Source organism: Adelges cooleyi, unplaced genomic scaffold, assembly GCF_023614345.1.
Source record: "Adelges cooleyi isolate 19-005CV unplaced genomic scaffold, UGA_ACOO_1.1 ACOO_flye_CR_arks_rails_tigmint_CR_PRNA_9, whole genome shotgun sequence".
Classification (NCBI taxonomy): Eukaryota; Metazoa; Arthropoda; class Insecta; order Hemiptera; family Adelgidae; genus Adelges; species Adelges cooleyi.
In genome coordinates, this window is record NW_026096579.1 from 9,463,672 (window position 1) to 9,483,507 (window position 19,836).

At 31.8% G+C, this 19,836-nt stretch overlaps 1 protein-coding gene across 1 annotated transcript; it reads right to left on the minus strand.

The window, feature by feature from the left end:
• Window positions 1-659: 659 nt before the first annotated feature.
• LOC126847008 (uncharacterized) lies at window positions 660-18,310 on the minus strand. Its single transcript, XM_050586936.1, has 5 exons — window positions 18,049-18,310; window positions 13,149-13,430; window positions 12,689-12,823; window positions 8,010-8,502; window positions 660-1,273 (listed from the first exon to the last, which is right to left on the minus strand). Exons 2-5 carry the CDS (start codon window positions 13,411-13,413, stop codon window positions 1,042-1,044), a joined length of 1,125 nt encoding a protein of 374 aa, XP_050442893.1. The 5' UTR covers window positions 13,414-13,430; window positions 18,049-18,310; the 3' UTR covers window positions 660-1,041.
• Between the last annotated feature and the right edge of the window lie 1,526 nt (window positions 18,311-19,836).

Below are 19,836 nucleotides of genomic sequence, written 5' to 3' on the forward strand. Positions count from 1 at the left end.
GCGGTGTTCACATTTGTATTATTAAAGAAACGCACACTTTTGGCCTAGTCTGAATGCAGTGCATTGTACATTAGTCAATAATATATGTTTTTACAGCAATAATATCGTTTTGTCAATGATATGTTTAATGCGTTTATTTAGGAAAGGATGTAATACAATGCTAGTTTCAATGGGCTGGTCTAAAAAGGTCCCATCTGTGCAGACGAATTTAGAGAACTTTAGTTTTGTACCCATAAAGAGGATGTGCTCCATACTTTGCAATACAAAATAAAGTTATTATTTCATAAAATCTCGGTATTATCAAAGACTATCGAATTGATCTAGAGTCCAGATAAGTGTGTAGAGATTGTGTTTTATATGCACAAGTGATTTAATTATATCTTTTACCTGATTTTTCTCGGGTGTACCTCTACATCCCTTTTCGCTCATCTTTAATACGCGTTTTTAAATAGTTTTTGTTTCCCTTCTTTCGACCAAACCATTTCAATCATTCATTTACCTGCATTCTGTATAACATGATCATACCACTAGCATCTAAGTCAAAATTCTCATTTTCGATACTTTAATTTTCTATTAAACTTTTATTAAAAAGAACTCTCTCAATTCATTTTCACGCGAATAAGAGCTCGTTCCTCTTTTCGTTATTTAGAAAATTTCAGTTTATAAATAATTGTTTTATTATCAATAACGTTAGGTATACACTGTATATAATCAATAACTTAAAAGACGAAACTAAATAGAACGCTGAAAAATACTAAAACAATATGTTTTTTTTTTGTATAAACGATATAATTGATTGGAAAAATATTAAATAAATTATTACAAAATTATATTTTTGATGATTATTTTCGTATAATATGGCTCACCTGCAAAGTGCGCAGGGACTTTTCAATTTAGATCATATATATATATAAGTATGTATGTATATAATAAATAATTTCAACGGTTCGGTTTTTAAACGTTGAACAAAAAAAATAAATAAATTATGAACATAATAATAGTGTATTATTTACAACAGGAAGAAAATCGGTTGAGTCGTTATCAGAATCCGGCAACGCCGACCAGTGCTCTGGTGCTTCTCTGCAACGACCTTTGGGTACTCCGGCAGGGATAGCGGTCTTCCGAACAAACGGCGTTGACCAGGTTTTCTTGTTCGGCCATGCCCACCCCGGCGTCGGTGCCGTAGTTGTACGCCTCTCTGTACTGTTTGAGTTTATCTCTGATCTGATCGTTCTTCTGGACGACGCGAAGCGTTTGCAAAAACTTCAAAACCCTAAATAGAAAAAAAAAAAAATCATTATTCGTTACAATTGTAACAGCGAATTCAAGTCTGTGGGGCCAACTTGGCGCCTTAAAAACGGTTCGAGACATAGATATTTTGTACACTAAAACTAACTTTAATGGTCTCGTGAACAAATTGTCAAAAATGCACTATTACCCTTCTTGCCCGTTGCCTTTCAAGTATTGTTGTCAATTAAACGTACGTTTACAAAACGGTGGTCAAGTCAGAGCGTTGTGCTTTAACAAAAAAGGGTCGACCGTATCCTATTAGTAATTATTCGTACAACGCGGTTAAATTGAATTTGTCGGTAGTGTAATTGTTGGTCGTTTATGAAAGCTGCTAGCGAATATACTTTACAAACTAGATAGGGGTTTTTTTTTTTGTTGTCATTTGTCGTTCGGTCTACCCTATTGAAAATGGAACTAGGCCAACACGTTTCCATCGGACGTGTGCAGTATGCTTAATGGTCGTTTTACAGTGGAAAAGTAAAAAATAAACAAATACATTATATTATTTTACATTTACATAACAACGGTAAAGCACAGCCCGGACGTGTCTATTGACATTTTTGAAACTATATTCTTGTATACGGCTGCAATGCGGGTCGTGACACCGTTTCCGGGACAATGCATTTTTTTTAGTAGGATTTTCGACGCTTCCAGCTAAACGGCGACAACACTATAACCTTGGGGTGTGTCAACAACACTATGGGTAATATGAAAGTTGGTCGTTTAAAAATACCATAGTGTTTTGCTAGTTGAACGAAAGTCGAATCTCGAATGTATTTGATTATTTTAGCTTCGACGCCGAGCTGAGAAAGGTATTGTTTTTACAATGATGCGTTTTTATTTTGTGATTTTCGACGCGTGAAAAATGTTGCCCGTAGCAAATCGAGTCAACAATTTAAAAACTTTACCCCTTTCCCTTGAAATCGAGAAAAACACTAAAAAAGTGTACACATTTCATGACTTGAATGTTCGGGGCTATATCTTTTTTTTAAAAATGTCTAATTGTTTTCAAATTTGTATGGAATAATCTTTCGGTATAATACTATATACTACTGATATAAGTATACAACTAAAAAAACTCCTCGCACCAAAAAGGGGTGAAAATGTTTTCTTTGTTTCTTTTAGGTGTAATTTAGAGCACATAATAGCTTTAACAATGCTTTTATCAATTCTTATACTTCAAACTTCTACAGTTTGCATATAAACGTTTATAAATGTGATTTCGTCGCGTTCGGTTTTTTTCTCTTTGAAAATTGTACAAAATACATCAAGAAAGCTTTTGACCGACAAACTATAATAATGTAATTCACCAATGTATCCTGACATTTTTTATTTAGGTTAATTTGTATAAAATAGCATAGTGGATCGATCGAGACCGTTAAATTGTATCGTACAACATTCGGGCGTTGCATAATTTTCTGAAATTTTACCGAGCCAAACAAAGAGCCGGATAAGTAATATCTAAAAACTAATTTTTAGCGCAAAAAAAGAAAAAAATAACAATTTCTATTTTTAACGTTTGTATACAATACAATTGTCCTAGTTTTACACAGGAGGAAGTGTTTGATTATTATTTTATCATTAACGCTTGTTTTATTTATTCTATCGGTAAATTTTTGTAAGAAAAAAAAAACAATAAAATTAATATAAAATAAATGTTATTGTACGTGCCGCCTACGTGATGATAGGTAGGTATTAGCTTCGATGCGGAACTAAGAATAGGTATTGTTTTTACAATGATGTGTTTTTATTTATTTTTGTGTCTGGACCGACGATATATTTTAAACCGCTGAACCGATTTCTTCGCGTAGCAACTTAATAGATCATAAATAAAAATCGTACATAAAAATTCCTTTATTGGGTTAAATTTTTAATAAATTCACCGCTTCCTTTCAAAATCTCGAAAAATTTAAATATTTTCGACTTAAAATTAAGATAAATTTTAAAAACTTTTTTTTAAAATAGTCGAATTAGTTTCAAATTTGTATGGAATATTCTTTAAACACAGTACTGCCGATAACCGTTGACAAACCAAAAAAATATCATAAACCGGATATAGGGTTAACTAGAAGGGATAGAAACTGTTTTTTTTTTCACAATTTCAAACAAAATTTTTGGGATTTAATTTCGAAAATTAGACCGAAGGTAGACCGCGAATGGATCATATACAATTTTCTCCAAAATCTGTAGTCAAACTTTTATTTTTATTTAGGAAAACCCAACAAAAAAAAGAGGGAAATTACACTTTGACTGTAGTCAATGCTCAGGTTACTGTGTGTGAGTGAATCAACCGTCAATAGACAATGAAAATATTTTAATTATATTGCGACTATGCCATAAATTCGGCCCGGAGCGTTTATTTAAGTATTTCAAATACGTTTAAAAGTGTAGAAAATTTGTTTGTTTTGTTTTTGATAATCCACACTGATGTGTGTCGTTGTTCTAAATATTTGCAATAACGTGTGTTGTAAAACAAATAGTAATAATTCCGAAATTTCCGTCACGTCAACGATGATACTGTTAAGACGGGGATTCGTTGGAAAACAATATGAACTTTCTAGTATTTACGTAAAAAGACAAAAAAGTACAACGAAAGTGTGACAATTACACGTGACTTGTTGTTTTTGTAATGCAAATATTTCACAAGCATTATTCGGGACAATAGCACGCCAAAGTCGGTTATAGCGAACGCGGTAGGAAAAGGTTTAACCTTTTAAATCGAGTTAATATTTTAGCGGTAAAAAAATCAAACATCACACAATTCTCTGTTCGGTTTGCAAATCGTTATTAACATTATTGTCAATCGTCGTCCTATAGTTTATGGCATCAATGCACTACACGACTGATGTATTTGAGTATAATTTTTAAGTAAGGCGATTTTTTAATAGAAGATTATCCAACTAACAAGTAACGACATGGGAAAACGGTTGGTAGGAAAGAGCACACTGGTCCTTTTGGAATTGTTTTAACAGAATGTAATCACACCAATTTCAAATAAACACTCCGACTCGAATCAGCAGCAGATGGCAGAAACCGACAAAAATCGATAAAAGCAATAATGTGTTTGTAATACAATATTTTTTAGTTCTTGGGCGAATGCGATAAAGCGGCTGATCAGATTCTAATTTGTTGCCGTTAATACCAACCAATAAATCCGAGGTATGTCAATTTGTATTTAAGTTAATTTGTATAAGCTTCATGGTGTTATTTTTACATAATTTGTTCTACGCGTAAAAGCCATTTTGTTGATAAGCCATAAGCTATTGCTGTGACAAAATTATGAGACTTACTGGCATGTTCTAATAAAATTATTCATTCATTTGTTTTTGAAATTCTGTAAGTTAAATTTTTTATTAAATACGCTTGCTGCTAATGCGGACAAAATAAAGGCGAAAAAAAATGTGTAACCCGATTGAAAAGGGAGAATATTCGCCTGGATAATCGCCTGCGTCCATTTTGAAAGCCTCCCTACTGCGTCACGTTTTCACTATTATTATTATTATAATAAAAGAAACTGAAATTATAAAGGAAAATATTTTTGGCAACGTTTTAATTTCCGTTCTGGCATAGTTACCGGGAAAAGGGAAAATCTTTCTTAACGCCGAAGCTCTAAACCCTTGGACTGAAAATCTATACTAGAATATAAATGATAAAATACAGCTACACGATGACAGTTTATGGAAAAGTCCGCTTTTGAAAACTTATTGATTGACGCAGCATTATATTGTAACCAAATTCTAAAATATCCTTTGTGTACTTAATTCTAGCCCTGTCATTAAACAAGGACGCTTGTCAAAACATAAATTTGTATGGACTTAAGCAAACGAAACAATTGACAGTTCACTGGAATATACTTTTCGATTTATCTAAGCAAATTTGTGACCAAACAAGGCAAATGTGTATATTATTTTTTATACAATAAAACACTTTTAATATTGCAAATGATATTTATTACGTTTATCGAGTCCCACTTAAGTTTTTACAAAATTCTTGTAACAATAAAAAATATTTATGTTTATTGTTAATTTAATCGTGTAAACTTTTTTACTGTCTTTGCATATTTACTTATTGAACTTACCATTTTTTTATCTAAATCATACAGATTAATTATTACTCTGACTGTAGCGGTGTATACATTTAATATTAACATAATGATCAGGAAAATATTTTTCTAAACTAATTTTTGGCTATAAGAAGTTAAAAAAAATTGTATAAATATTTTCTTTGTGTTTGAAAAGTACCGTAGCAAGGTTATTGAAAACGAACAATGAGTGAAATGTCAAATTGTCTTTCGTTTTGAATATTATTATTTTTATGCGGAATAGACATAATAATTACTTGTTAAAAATATTTTTTTTTTTATCAGTAAATGACTAACATAAAGCATTCGATAGAAGCATTAGAAAATACTTCAACAATGTAAAAATTGAAATTCAATTATTCTATTAGTGTCACTGCTCGATCTCAACGACAGGAAAGCGATGACCGTTATAATAATAATAGTATTAACTCTTGTCGTTCGATAAATGTTATTAACATTATAATTTTATTTTTTATAATTACAAAATTCGTTTTTTATATAAGCGCAATTTTATTTAGCAATACAGATTTTTCAAATTTACTATATCCTTCAAAATAAACTGATTATCCGTATTAACAGATTTTTCTTTTAAATCTAAATTAAATAATACAATTATTGTTTCTAGTAAACATTATAAAAATGTTTTCTAACTGAAGATTTGTTTTTTTAATTTTGATAAACAAATAAATCTGGATAATTTGTCGATTTGAGATTTAAGTGTGTAGCACCGTATTAGCAAAAAGTAATTATTATTATTATTATTCAAACAATTTTTTTGAATATTTGTTTTTTTATTTTATACCAACGAATTTTTTTTATCGTATAATGTTCGATTTTTTTCCATTAAAAGTGTAAAAAAAAGATGTAGATTAGAAATGATAATTTTTTTTATATAGAATAAATCAAATGAAAATGATATTGTTATAATGTAAAACTATTAAAAAGGAGGCCAAAACTAAAATTAGTCAAGTTTAAAATAAATGATGTAAGTGCATTTGAGAAGTTTGGATGGGCGTTGCCGAAAAGGTCGTTAAAACCCGTTTTAATATTCAGATATTCCAAAAGAGGAATGAGATAAAAATTGACAAAAAAAAACAATAATAATTAATACTCGATCAAACGCAGGCGATAAAGAGTGAAAACTTATCTTTAATAGAGCATGCGATGGCCGACAGGGGGTCCTTCCTTTTCATAATAATTACTTTAACGAACACCAATTACACATTTATCATCATCAACACCAAAATCGAAAATTATTTCTGAACGGTATTTCCTGTCTGGCCGACACAAATTATAACTAATAAAAAAAATGATATAGTTTCCAATTGGAAATGGTCGCACGAGATTGTCGCTTTGCGCGCAAATCAGCAAAACCATAAATTGATAAGAGAGAGCAAAAAAAAAATTGTCACAGCAAAAAACCGCAACTTAAACTAAAACATGTCTATCTGGTCTAGACTAGATAATTTCGCTATAATCTGCTCTCCAATTTATTTATTTTTTTTTTTTACAACTACTACATTTTTTTTTTCACTCACAGTGAGATCGAAACCTATTTTTCGTGATCTCATCAAATTTGAATCATTCAAAAAATAACTTCATGTGAAATTACTTACACAATATTATTTAACAACTATTAGGTTACATTTAAATTTATTATTAGGCACGTCAGAACGTCTGAACAAATTCTCTGGTTTTTATTTAAAATAAATAATCATAAGTCAAACAGAGTTAAAAATCAAACACATTATCCAAATATAAAATGTTTTCATGTATGTCTTTCCACAAAAATCAGAGCTTTATTTTTTTAATATCGTTTCTAACTGAAAAAAAACTGCTATTGTTGTTTATTATGTAATATATATTTTTCTCCGACATTTTACAGCAGAGCAATCAGCCTTCTACGTTAGTCTATAATAAAATAAACCCGACATCCAATTACTTTATAGTGAATTGAGTTGCCTATTTGCTGCTGAAACCGGCACACTTGTCGCTAGTCGACTTATTCGAATATTGTAACTCGATTATTGCTTGGAAAATATTATTATTTATTTAAAAAAACGATTTTACTATCCAGAAAATTTAAATTTCCCCTCAACACCACTCCATTCCCTCCAACACATAATAGTTAACCTATCTAAACCAATTGTTAGTTTATTATTATTAGCCAGCGCGAAGCAATGAACACTTGAATAGTAATATATTATGTAATATTATACTATATGATCCCCCCTCACTTTTCCCAATCGAAGAATAAGAGACAGTTGATAATGGTTGCTGATAGTTTAGCGGTAAGACCGATTAAATGGCATCGGTCATGGGTTCCCAAATGATATCAAGTTTTTAAGTTATCAATATGGTCATGACGGTTAATGCCAACGTCCCGCATTGCACAGCCCTTCGTGGTCGTTTACTTTTTCTTTTTTTTGCTAGCTTGACGGCTTGAGAATCTATGACTTTGGGAACCTATGAATTTTGGAACTTGTGACCACATGCCAGATTAATTCAATCAAATCGTCAAATCTGATCCCTTATCAGACACCTCCTCTTATCAAACGTGACCGATTTCGCGACACAAAAATGTCCATGCACAATAATTTTAAATTGACCAATGGACATGTCCGGATCGTTTACTTACCAAGACACTTGCTGTTTGTACTCTGATTTCGCGTCTCTCACGCCCAACTGACAAGCAAGTCTTTCCATGCACTTCTCCGACTCGAGCAAGTTGCTCAGTATGCCTTCCAGGTTGTTTTCCAAGGCCCTCGAGGAAGCCGGTTCGGGCGTGGTGCTGTTGCTGGGCTTAGGGCTGTCGTTGGCCGGCATCATCATGACCATCTGCGGTTTGGAGTCGATTCCCACGAACTCCTTCCATCTCTTCCACAGGGGTTGGAACAGGAGGGCCGCCGGGATGAGCACGGGCAACGACAGCACGACGACGGCCAAGGGAACGACAAACAACTTGAGTACTAAAGCCTTGACGGCTAACAGTATGGGGATTTTCGCCAGGAATAACGTGGCGATGGCGGCTATCACGGATTTGACAAGACCGAATTTGGCTGTGCTCCCGGTTTTCAACAGGTCCGTCAATATGTTGTTGGTAAACGGATTCGGGCAAGCGACCGTTGTTGCTGGAAAAAAAAAATGAGAAATAACAATCTTAATTTGAGATTTAGAAAAGAAAAGGTCAGAAATAGAAAATATACTATCTTTGTCAAAATCTAAACGAGTTAGCTTTGGCACACAAAAATCAATATTTATAAAAATACATAACATGTTAACATTTTAATTATGATAACAATAGCTGAATCGAAAAATATAAATTTACAACACATTTAACAATTTACACGATTTTTTTTTGTCGATGTTTGGATTTTTCGACGAAGCACCTTATTTATTTTTGTACAGACTAACAAACTGTTAACAATTAAAGTACACCGGACTGTTTGAATTATCTTAAAGTAGCATTATGCTTTCTCGGTTTATAGATTGTAGTGCAAATAGCACAAAGTATGGTTTTCTAGTACAAGTATTTCTTTATGTAACGAGTCTGCTATCGATAGTAATCATGTTTTTATTCATATCCTGTTCTATTTTTAATTAAACTTATTATTTTCTGAACAAGAGTGACTTACATATTATTTGTATTGCGTTGGTATACAGTAAATATACACTAGTTCTTATTATAAATTATTATTATAGTTATTAATCGATTGATTTTTAATTAGTTAAGTAATACAAAAATATAAAAACAATACCGAATGGATAACAAAAGTGAACGCGTCACAAAAGGAATCAATATGAAATCTAGTATACACGTTACCATGGGCGTTAATCTATATAAATCAGTTTATGAAATAATCAGGTATTTCTAATAGAATAAAAACGGCCAAGCTACAAATTCATAAAATATCATATTTTAATATATTATTTATTATGTTTGAGATATAATCAAGCCGAAATCTCTGATTTTATTTTGTAACCAAGTATTATAGATGCGTTAAAAGTAACGGTGTAACGTTAACAGTTATGTAAAGTCCGGTGAGTAATTTTCCACCGATTTAACTACATAGTTATGGAACTAAGTTAAATAAAAATATTTTATTTCTAAAACAAATATCTGAAAATTAGTAACCGTTATTACCCACGTTAATTTGACTCTTAAGGTAAACTACCCGTTTATCATAAGTTTACATATTAACTAGTACGTTATTCGGAGCAGTCAGTTTATTAGTTTTCCAATGGTTGTCTGTATATTTTATTGTTTTTTTTTTGTCTGTGTGTCGTATATAAGATAAGTATTTAGTCACAACAACAATTTTTTTTAGACACTACCTCTACTGGGTAAAAATATTTAAATTAGTATACAACTAGTAAATAGACACTTAATAGAGTTATGAAGAAATCCATTAAACCCTCTAACCTAGTCACTCTACATATCCAATTCAACATTTTCATTTTAACTACTTCAATTTTCCTTTCATTTATTTTAAATAAATTAAATTGATTTTCAATTTTAAACTCAAATATCTAATAGGTTATTTAAATAAAAGTTAAAATAATAAAATCGAAGGCATATATCTAATAAAAAAATTGTATTTTTGTATAATATACAAACATTTTGTGTATTATGTTGATATTATCACAAAAATGTTCAATAAAAAATGATTTGAAACAGTAAACCATCTATTCCGCCTAAATTATAGTTCATAATGATCAATAAATTTGTTTGCCCTTAAAATGTACCCTATAATATTATATTGGTAATGAGTTAATTGCAGAGTTATAGGGTTTTATTTGTTTTTCCCCATAATTACCGGATACTGGATTTCTACCGATTCAATTTTTTTAAATGTATATCTCAAATTGAACATGACAAAACTATTTTCTTTCTCTTATATTATACACATTACTTATCCTGACTAACCGAGTTATCTAAACGTTTGCAAAACAGAGGTTTTTCGGTAAACTATGATGTATATCGTGTGTGTAATTCGACGGTTTCAATGCGGAAAACGTTCATAAACTTCCATTACGATTATAGCAGTCGACGCTTATATGGATCTATACATAGAGAAATGATCGATTTATGCATCTCATCCGCTTTTGTTCGATGGGCAACACACACACGACGGTGTTGTTCTTATATAGTACGATTTATTTATATTGTATCATCGAATCGTATCCCTCTGATAGAGATGCTGCGCGAGTTCCAATTTCCTTCAGAACAATATATAGTATATTCTAAACCGACCTCGTTTGTGGGCGTTGAAATTTAATTTCTCCCCTTTGATGGCCTATCAATAGCGAGCACACATTCAATATCAAGGCAATATAATCGAAAATCACAAAAAAAAAACACCGTCGTTGCTCTGCGCTTACACGAATAATGGCTTACGATGTTAATCAAATTATCACTATTATTATCATTATTGTTGTTATTATTATTATTGTCTTATACCTATTTATGTTTTCCCCGTCCTAGAAGAATATCGGCTAGCGCATTGTTTCCATTGTTTCAGCCGGATAGTTAATTAATTGATTGCGCCCGAACGACGCGGGGTTTCCCGATTTCTCTTTCAAACATTGCCCCTTCCCCACTCCCCCAAGTTTTCCTACATCCACTCCACCCCCAACTGTTGTATTTTTTTTTATTTAAAAAAAAAGTCTATGTTATTAACTTGTTTGCTGTAAGACTTTACATGTTTTACAACTGTACTTGTATTTGCACTAAAGAACTTAACGTTGCTACTTGAAACATAAAAAAGTTCATTAAAAAAAAGTTATTAGGTAACTGTTTAAAATTTAGCTTTTTAAAAAAGGTTCACGGCTGTTTCAAGTCTTGGTTTGAAATGAATAATAATGTCGATTTTTTTAGATAGATTTGTATTAGCTACAGAATTAAAATATCCTCTTTTTTTGATCTTTAATAATATAGTTATAAAGGTTCTGTGATGTTTTGAGTAAAAAAACATTTCAGACAATTTCGACCACTTAGCATGATTAGATTTTAATTCAATACTAATATACAAGTTTTGTGGTCTCCTTACTAGATTTTTTGAAATAGAGGTTTTCGTTTATGAAGTCATGCAATTAAAACAAATGTACAACACTTTAAATATCGAAACATACATCTTTTATCCCCACAAAAAACAAAACCTTTTTTTTTAAATTAAATTAAATTACATAGAATTATACAAACACTTATGACGACGATACAAGTCATAATGAATACAGGTGATTCTAAGGTAGTCGACTTTTTGATCTAAAACGTCAACAGAACAGACCTTTCATAAATCTTTCCGGGTATTTGTATTTTAAACATAATACTATTGTTTTTAAATTTCGATTAATAAAAACAATGTGAAAAAAATATTTAATTTCTACCTTAAATTTTAACTACCATTTATTATTTTTATGACACTGTTCACTTTTGGTTGAGTATTTGTTCTATATACTGGTTTCGGCACAATGAGTGTACACTTTCTGTTTCAAAACTGTATTATACTATTGTTACAGGAATTTGTATTCATCCGGCATTATTTTTTGTTTAACATCGACTTCGGGGCTTTGTAAACTTAACTTGTTATAATTAATATTATTCGATTTTTTTTTTGTCGCTTTAAAGTTTTGGCTAACGACTAAAAAACAAAAAGAGACCGTGCCAACTGCAATATTGTTAAAAGTTCAAATTAATTAACTTACACTCAAAAAACGGTCTGTTTAATTATATTTTCTCGTATAAAAATGTTGTAATTATTTTTTCAATTAGTTGGATTAGTCCTTTTTCAAGCTTAAATCGCTATTTAACAATGCGTACCTATTGAGTTCATTAAAGAGACAATTACATACAATATTATTATCGCTTCCGCCGACTTGTGCCAGCTTTAAAATAAAAAATATACGGAACAAGTAATGTCAATGATCAGTAAAAAAATAGTTTATAAAAATTACCTTTAAGTTAAGAAATGATTTACCGTCAAAATAATCCATATGATCTATAGGTACTTGAATACCTCTTAAGAATATTAACATTTACTATTTTATTGTGAAAAAACCGCAATATTGATTCGAGTGTTGTAAAACTATATTGTATTTTAGCTTGTTTAAATACTACTCAATAGAAAAATATACCTTAAACTTAATTTGTTAAAATACGTTTTAATTTTTCATGTATTCAAATATATCTCTCAACATTCTTACTTAAGCCTATAATTATCAGCCTTCAGTACAATCGGTATGCTATTATTAACATTTAACATAAATGATTTAAATTTAACATTAATGATTTAAAAAAAAAACAAATTATTTACTCACGTGGATAGTAAGGCGATGCGTAGCTAGGTCTCTTTTTCTTTGTACTGTCGTCTCCATACGGGTAGTACGGAACGCTGTAACCAGAACTTGAATACGAACTGGATTCGCCCGGCGACGAAGGTTCGAAAGAAACTCCTTAAATACACAATAAAATAAAAATTTAGAAGAAATCCACAAACGTATAAGAAAATATTTTTTATTATAACGTTAAACTCTCACCAAAAAAAAAATTATATCCAAAAACGTGGACTATTATTGGTACACTTAAAATCTTAAGTGTACCAATAATATGTCTAGCCCCCTCGTTTAAATTTCTCCGTTGCCAAATTGTGTAGAGCATTGAAATTAATGTTAGTTTTTATAATTTTTCATAAACCAATCCAAAAGAGGAGGGAGTGTTGGTGTTTGTATTATTGTGGTTTTTTGCTCGATTAAGGGGCATTACAAGACATTAACGAACCCGATCCGGAAGACCCATAACTCGAGCTCGGCGGTCCGTAACTAGGTGGATAATTGTTGTAACCATAGAAATCTGAACCGCCTGAATAATCTCTGCTCTGTACCGACGACGTTTCCGGGACTGCTGCTGGCGCCACGGCCTGTTGGTTATTGATCGGCATGAATCCCTGTGAAACCGACGTGTCGCGATCGACGCCGCTTTGCTGTGTGCTTTGGCATTGACCGGATATCGTCAAAGCTGCTAAAATTATCGTCACACGGATCATTTTTCTTCCGGACTACACTGCACAAGCACAAGCAGAAGACAAAACAACATTAGCACAATTATTATTCTTAGTAAATATAATAAAGCAATTTATCAGATTATTGGTATGAGGGATCCAGTGTCTCGGATTAGGGATGACAACCCACTTGTATACTCAGCAGTGTTGCACGTTAGTTTTTTAATAAGATGTGACAAACAGTATTTTTTAAACGTTGGGTAAGTTACCAGTGCAAAGTCAACTGAGATATAATTGTACCTACCCTTTGGTAGGCATTACTGTACTGCATTATATTTTATACTTATAAGAACAGGAAGATTTTTGTAATTTTGTGTTTTAAGTATTTTACAAGCTTTGTGTATCGGAATTTATATTTCGTTAACAAGAAAAACACACTACCATAGCAAATTAATATCTCATCGACTTCGCATTGAGGCTAAAAAACGTAGCTTAGTACTGAACCAACTTTGTTAGAAGTTTTTGAATTTATTCTCGATAACAAAAAAAAACTTTTGACTAAATATTTTCTTTAAGAAGTTAAACATGTTAAACAAGTACAAATACTGGTAAGTCAAGTATCAGATTTATGTACAGGTTATTATTTTTTTTAAACAGGAGATAAAAAACGCTTTTGTCCTTTCTAGAGAAAAATTGAACTTTTTGAATTCATTACTTCGAACGCTTTCTGATCTTTAAACTAATATGAATAAGTCGGTCAGGCGGCTTATACAATATTAGTGAGACTAAACAAATAACACTTTCTCAGCTCCTCGTAGACATTATAACATGTCGATCGGTTATTGTTCTAATTATAATTGTAATAAATTGTTTTAGAAACTAATTCGACTATTTTTTTTTTTTTAAGTTACAGTGCCGTAATTTTATGTAAATGTGTTAAGTGCGTTTCTGATTTTGAAGAGGAAGTCATCAAAACTTTTCAAGTTTTCATCCCATTAAAGTCCCTTAATGTTGGATGTATGATAAAAACACCTAATCTTAAAAACAGTACCAGCATTGCATTCACTAAGTACCTTTACCACACAACATGAGCGCTATTGTCCAGTCCGGGATACTTTTTTATTAACAATCACTTATAACCTGTGAGATAAAACGTACCCCCAAGTGTGAAAAAATCAACAGTATAATCATGACCGGCGGTGGATCGAATCGGACGCGTGCGAATTTCACGGTTCGGTTGGTTTGTCACACCCTTCTTTGGACTTATTTGGAATATAATGTGCACATAAAAGTATATTATGTAAATCGACAACTCGAAGAAAACACACAAGTGAATCTCAACCGACAGTTCCGGAATGATACCGTGACGTATAATAATAATAATAATATTAGCTTCGATGCGTAGACGAGAAGGTATTGTTTTCACAATGATGACGTGCCTTTATTTATTTATTTTTCTTAGTGTCCCCGGACCCACGACAAGTCGCTGAATTGATTAAAATTTAAGTCTGTTGATCGGAAATCGTATCAGAAAGGTACTTTAGATACTTAACTGGTCAGAATGAAAGCAAAGTTGTTGAAAATACACAACTTTTAACATCCGAGTTGTTGTCAATAAACTTGGTTTTGTGGCGCATAAATGCGAAAAATTTCATTTAGTTTGGTTTTTATTCAAAAAAATATTTACCATCGGTGGGTATCCGATACCCACCGATTATTAAAGTAAACTCTGTAGACGCCAATTTTTACTGTATAATATTAAAGTTGTCGTTTTAGTAAAAAATTATTATTGTTTGGTAAGATTTAAAAAAAAAAAAATTGAATGACCCTTTCCGGCAGCTGCAAGATTTGTATTTCCTTAAAAAGTTTGATCTGGTACTGGACCTCCCCCCTTTTTTATTTATTTATTTATCAAAAGCAAAAAGTTTACAAATAATACAGCTTACAACTAAAAACTACTTTTTGATTATTTCAACCCCAATAAGCGTTGCTTGTGGCCCTAAGATGATCCATTTAATTATTATGGATTAACAATAATTTCCGCGTGAGCCGGCTAGGTATATATTGACTCTAATCGCTTGAAAGAATAAAATAATAACAACAACACAACGAGACTACTCGGACCCGTATGGTATATTATTGTCGTTAACACGTGCAGCTGTCATATTATGTAGATTTCACTGACGGCTTGGAAATTAGGTATGTGCAAAGTAAAAAAAAAATATTGTTTTATTTTTCTCTAAACAATAGTCGAAGATCATTGTCGCGCGGCTTTGACGAAATGTCAAGGCGAGAGAGCCGTACTCGTCTTACACCTAGTTTTTAAAAAGTTCACAAGACAAACGGTCGACACGTTCTTATTTGAATTACATTCGGATTCGGCCCACGGAAAGCGGCCGGGCAACTGTAACGGTCGTCGTGTAATTACACTCTGTCTTTGCATGTATTATCGGCGATAATTATTATTGTTATCATTACACCCGGCACCACTCCTAGCGCGAGCGACGACAGAGAGACAACAATGATGATAATAATAATCATATATTATGTAGGTACCGGCGATGACGAATCGATCCGGATTCGACCCGGATACAAGTCGGAGAAAATGTTCCAATGACAAGTTGCCGACGAATACCGCCGACACAATAGCACCTCGAAAATATTCGTAATCGAGATGGAAAAGATATCGGTTTTTTTTTTTACCCTATAACGCCTACAACCCCAATCGAATATTGCAAAAAAAAAAAAAATGTCAACAAATATGGAAAAACGCTTAGTGTCACATGGAAAAAATATATTAGTGTTGATTTTTTGTTTTAAAGGGCGAATTAACAAACCCTTTTAAAAAAGATCAAGACCAAATGTTAGAAAAGTTTACCACTTCCCTCTGTCTGAAGTTATATCTAGAATGATAATACTTTATGATGGATACCTTTTTAAAAATTGACTATTTAATTGGTATTGACTACCTAAATCCTCAGAACAAATCTATTTCATCATTTGAAAGGTTATAAATTCATATATATTTAGGTGCAAGTGGACTTTCTTCTCAACTGTAATTTTTCACCTTAAATTTACAACAGCAATAGCATCTAAACTTTCATCAGACCTGCCTAATTACCATCGAAGAACACGATTTAGGAAACGATTTAGAATTAGCTCAATTTGTTCAATTAAATTCTTCTGAAATGGGCTCCAAATAACGGATCCATAATCTAGCTTGGTTGTTCTTTATACCTATTATAACTACGGCTTTTTTTACATTTTAGATGTACAGAGCTTGACATTTAGTGTATGCACATTATATTACATTTTTTATTTTAGAATATTTTCAATGTTAAGAAAAAATTAAAATTATAGATGTGTTTACATGATTTATATGATATTAAAAAAGTATTTTTTTAGGCATAAACTATAAGCAAATAATGTTATTCAGGTAGGTAATTGTTATAAGATAATATAAGTTAAACACAATAGTTATACTCGAGTTGTGAAAACACCGGACGTGCTAAAAACGCTTTTTAGATTTGAATTCAGCGCGTTAAAACCTTTAGCAAAACAAAATTATTGCAGGGCTGTGAGCTTTTTCAAAAATTACCTTGTATATTTTTTAGTTAAAAAAATGTACTTTAATTCTTCCACAAAAAAAAAATCCCATAATTTTATGTAACTAACATGGTTTCCATTAACATAAAATAAACACATTTCGCTTATCAATAATTAATAAGTTCTTACTGTTATAAAATAATATATTTTAATTTAATCATGTTAACAACCGATTTTTAATTTTAATTTTAAGTAAAGGGTTCTCTAAGTGATTTTAAGGAATATAAAATTTAAAATGCTGGTTAGTTCCAGATGTTGAATAGAAAAAATTGTACCGCATCAACGATTGTTAGAAATTTTTCTCAATCTCATACATCCCACAAAAATGTAATAAAAAAATTCAGACCAAAGCAGGCAATGATGTTTTAACAATATCTACTATATCTCAATATAGTAGATATTGTTAAAATATTTCGAACCGTACGATAATTTTTTAATCGCATTTGCTATACATTGAATTAGAAATACACTATTAGTACCTAGTAATATTATTATTAAATAAAGAAATTGAGTGGTGTAAAATGTTTATGTTTTAATATTTTTTTCTCAATCGTTTGAAAGAATTTAAAAAAAAAACCAATACCTTGCCCATCAAAGATAAAAAAATAAAAATTATCACTTTTCAATTAGATGTGTTTATTTGTCATAGTTTTATGTATATACTATTTCTAAATTTTAAATGTATTGGCATTGAAGCGTATCTCCTAAATTGTAAAAAGTATTAAACACAAAGTTCAGTGGCTTAACTCCGTTTAATTACACTTGAGACAAATAAAATGTGAAGCATCGAATAGTGTTAAAATTAATCGGTTTTATTTGAATAAACGCGATAAAATTTTTTTTCTAGACTTTCAAAGGTTTATATTATAATATAATTTAAAAGTAAAATCAACAATATCGAACAATACCAGTAAACTCGATTTGTATAATAAAAGTATAAAAATAATATCACGCTATTTTTTAGCTTTAGCTTTTAGCTGAAAATCTTACGAATTATTTTTCCCTTTTGTTTTACAAAGTTGTGTATTATATAGAACTGATATCATTGAATAAAAAAAAAATTTACAACCGTACCTGTTGTTCACACTCTGGTTGCTGGGACAAAGCGAGTCGAAGCGATCCCGGCAGGGTGGTTGCGGACGGATGAGAATATTTTCGATATATTGCGGCAGGGCACACCGCCGACTTGCAGGTGGGCGCACACGGTAAAAAGACAACACACTTTAAGTACAATAATTCAAGTGTCTCTGGACAAACGCGATTGCCGCTGCTTCTGGTCTGGTCGCTGTGTACTAACCGGACGGCAAAGCTCGTGGACACACACTAACGGTCGTACGGCGAGGCCGCTGTGTTTTTATCAAAAAACCGTCCGCCTCGCCCCGCGGTTTTGGAAAACGAAAACAAATAAAACCCGATCGCCTCCTCGTCGTTTAAAATTCCACACGCCCCGGCCCCGGACGTATAATAGAGGAGACGATGATGATAATAATGTAAAAAAATTTAAAAGTAAAAAAAAAAAAAAAACCGAGACACTTTCTACCGGCGGCGGAGGAGAGGGACGTGTGTCGACGGGTATGCGTTGACGTTGATTTTTGCCTACAGAGTTAATTTGTACGCATTATATTCTCGGCAGTGTGCAAGCGAGTAGTGTTTTTTTTTTTTTTTATTTGTTTCAGTCCACGTCCATTGATGAATAATAATATATATATATTACATTGTGTGTGTATACGTATTCAGATTTGGACCTAGATTTTGTTTCCGCCCAGCCGCCCCTTCCCGACTCTCTTTCGGGGCCCTATTGTCGTGTACCGGTGCAAAAATATGTGTGATGAATTTGTTTTATTTAAAAAAAAATGAAAAACACACTAGACAAAACCCAATGGAAAGTGATTTTTTTTTCCCATTTTATCTGAGTACGCATAGGTCCGGTTGACGAGCCTTTACCGTTGCGATCCGTCCGCAAACGGAAGTATTATGATAATATCGCCGGTGAAAGTGTTAGGAATGGGGTGCGGAATTTCATACCTGATAATAATTGTAACGGCAATGTTACAAAGCTGCAAGGAGCTTGTTGATTGCATTGAATCGTATAATTAAATCGGCCATTCCAAAAACGACACACGAATTTGAAACCCTAAATTCGTTCAATTAAATTTCTATTTAGTTTTGGCATTTCATTTAGTTCGTTTGTACCAAATACAAATCACATCATTGGTACGTTTTGAGAAAGCATTTCAATAGTAGTCTATTTAATTAAGAGGGCGTCGCACGGGTGATTTTCAGTGGTAAAAACATGTTTAAGCAGACTGAAACTAACTCGCTTAATTTTGGTTTTAGAGTAAAAGCACCCATTATAAAATTAAAAGAAAACAATATTCCGGAGGGGAAGACGGTGCGTTTTAAAAAAAAAAAATCATTTTTTGAAAAGTTACAGTCATTTAAAAATGTTAAAATAGTCGTTATTTCTAAACTATGTATTGAGAGCTATACTTAGAATAATGAAAATATCGCACCGTCTTGCCCTCTGAAATATTGTTTTCTTTTAATTTTATAATGGATGCTTTTACTCTAAATCCAAAATTAAGCGAGTTATTTTCAGTCTGCTTAAACAAGTAGAGATGAAAAAACATTTATAAATCGCTTTCAAGGATGCTGTGATAGTCCGAAAAATAAATTAACTACCAAAATAGAGTCCTAGTTATTGAACTAATAATTACATATCACAGTTTGACCTTTAAATTAAGATTTTATAAAAAATTGCCTATAATTTACTTCTTAAAAATGGGCGGTGCGACGGCATCCCTAAAATTTCAGATTTCCAGCTAAACACAAAATTCTGACTTAAATACTCATTATTCCAAT

What these genes read in the sequence shown, in the direction of transcription:
- LOC126847008 (XM_050586936.1), bottom strand. Translation starts at nt 13,413, where the DNA reads ATGATCCGTGTGACGATAATTTTAGCAGCTTTGACGATATCCGGTCAA. An exon ending in TTATGGGTCTTCCGGATCGG is followed by an intron (nt 12,824 to 13,148) that starts GTTCGTTAATGT and finishes TGTGTATTTAAG; the next exon opens with GAGTTTCTTTCGAACCTTCG. An exon ending in CGCATCGCCTTACTATCCAC is followed by an intron (nt 8,503 to 12,688) that starts GTGAGTAAATAA and finishes TTTTTTTTCCAG; the next exon opens with CAACAACGGTCGCTTGCCCG.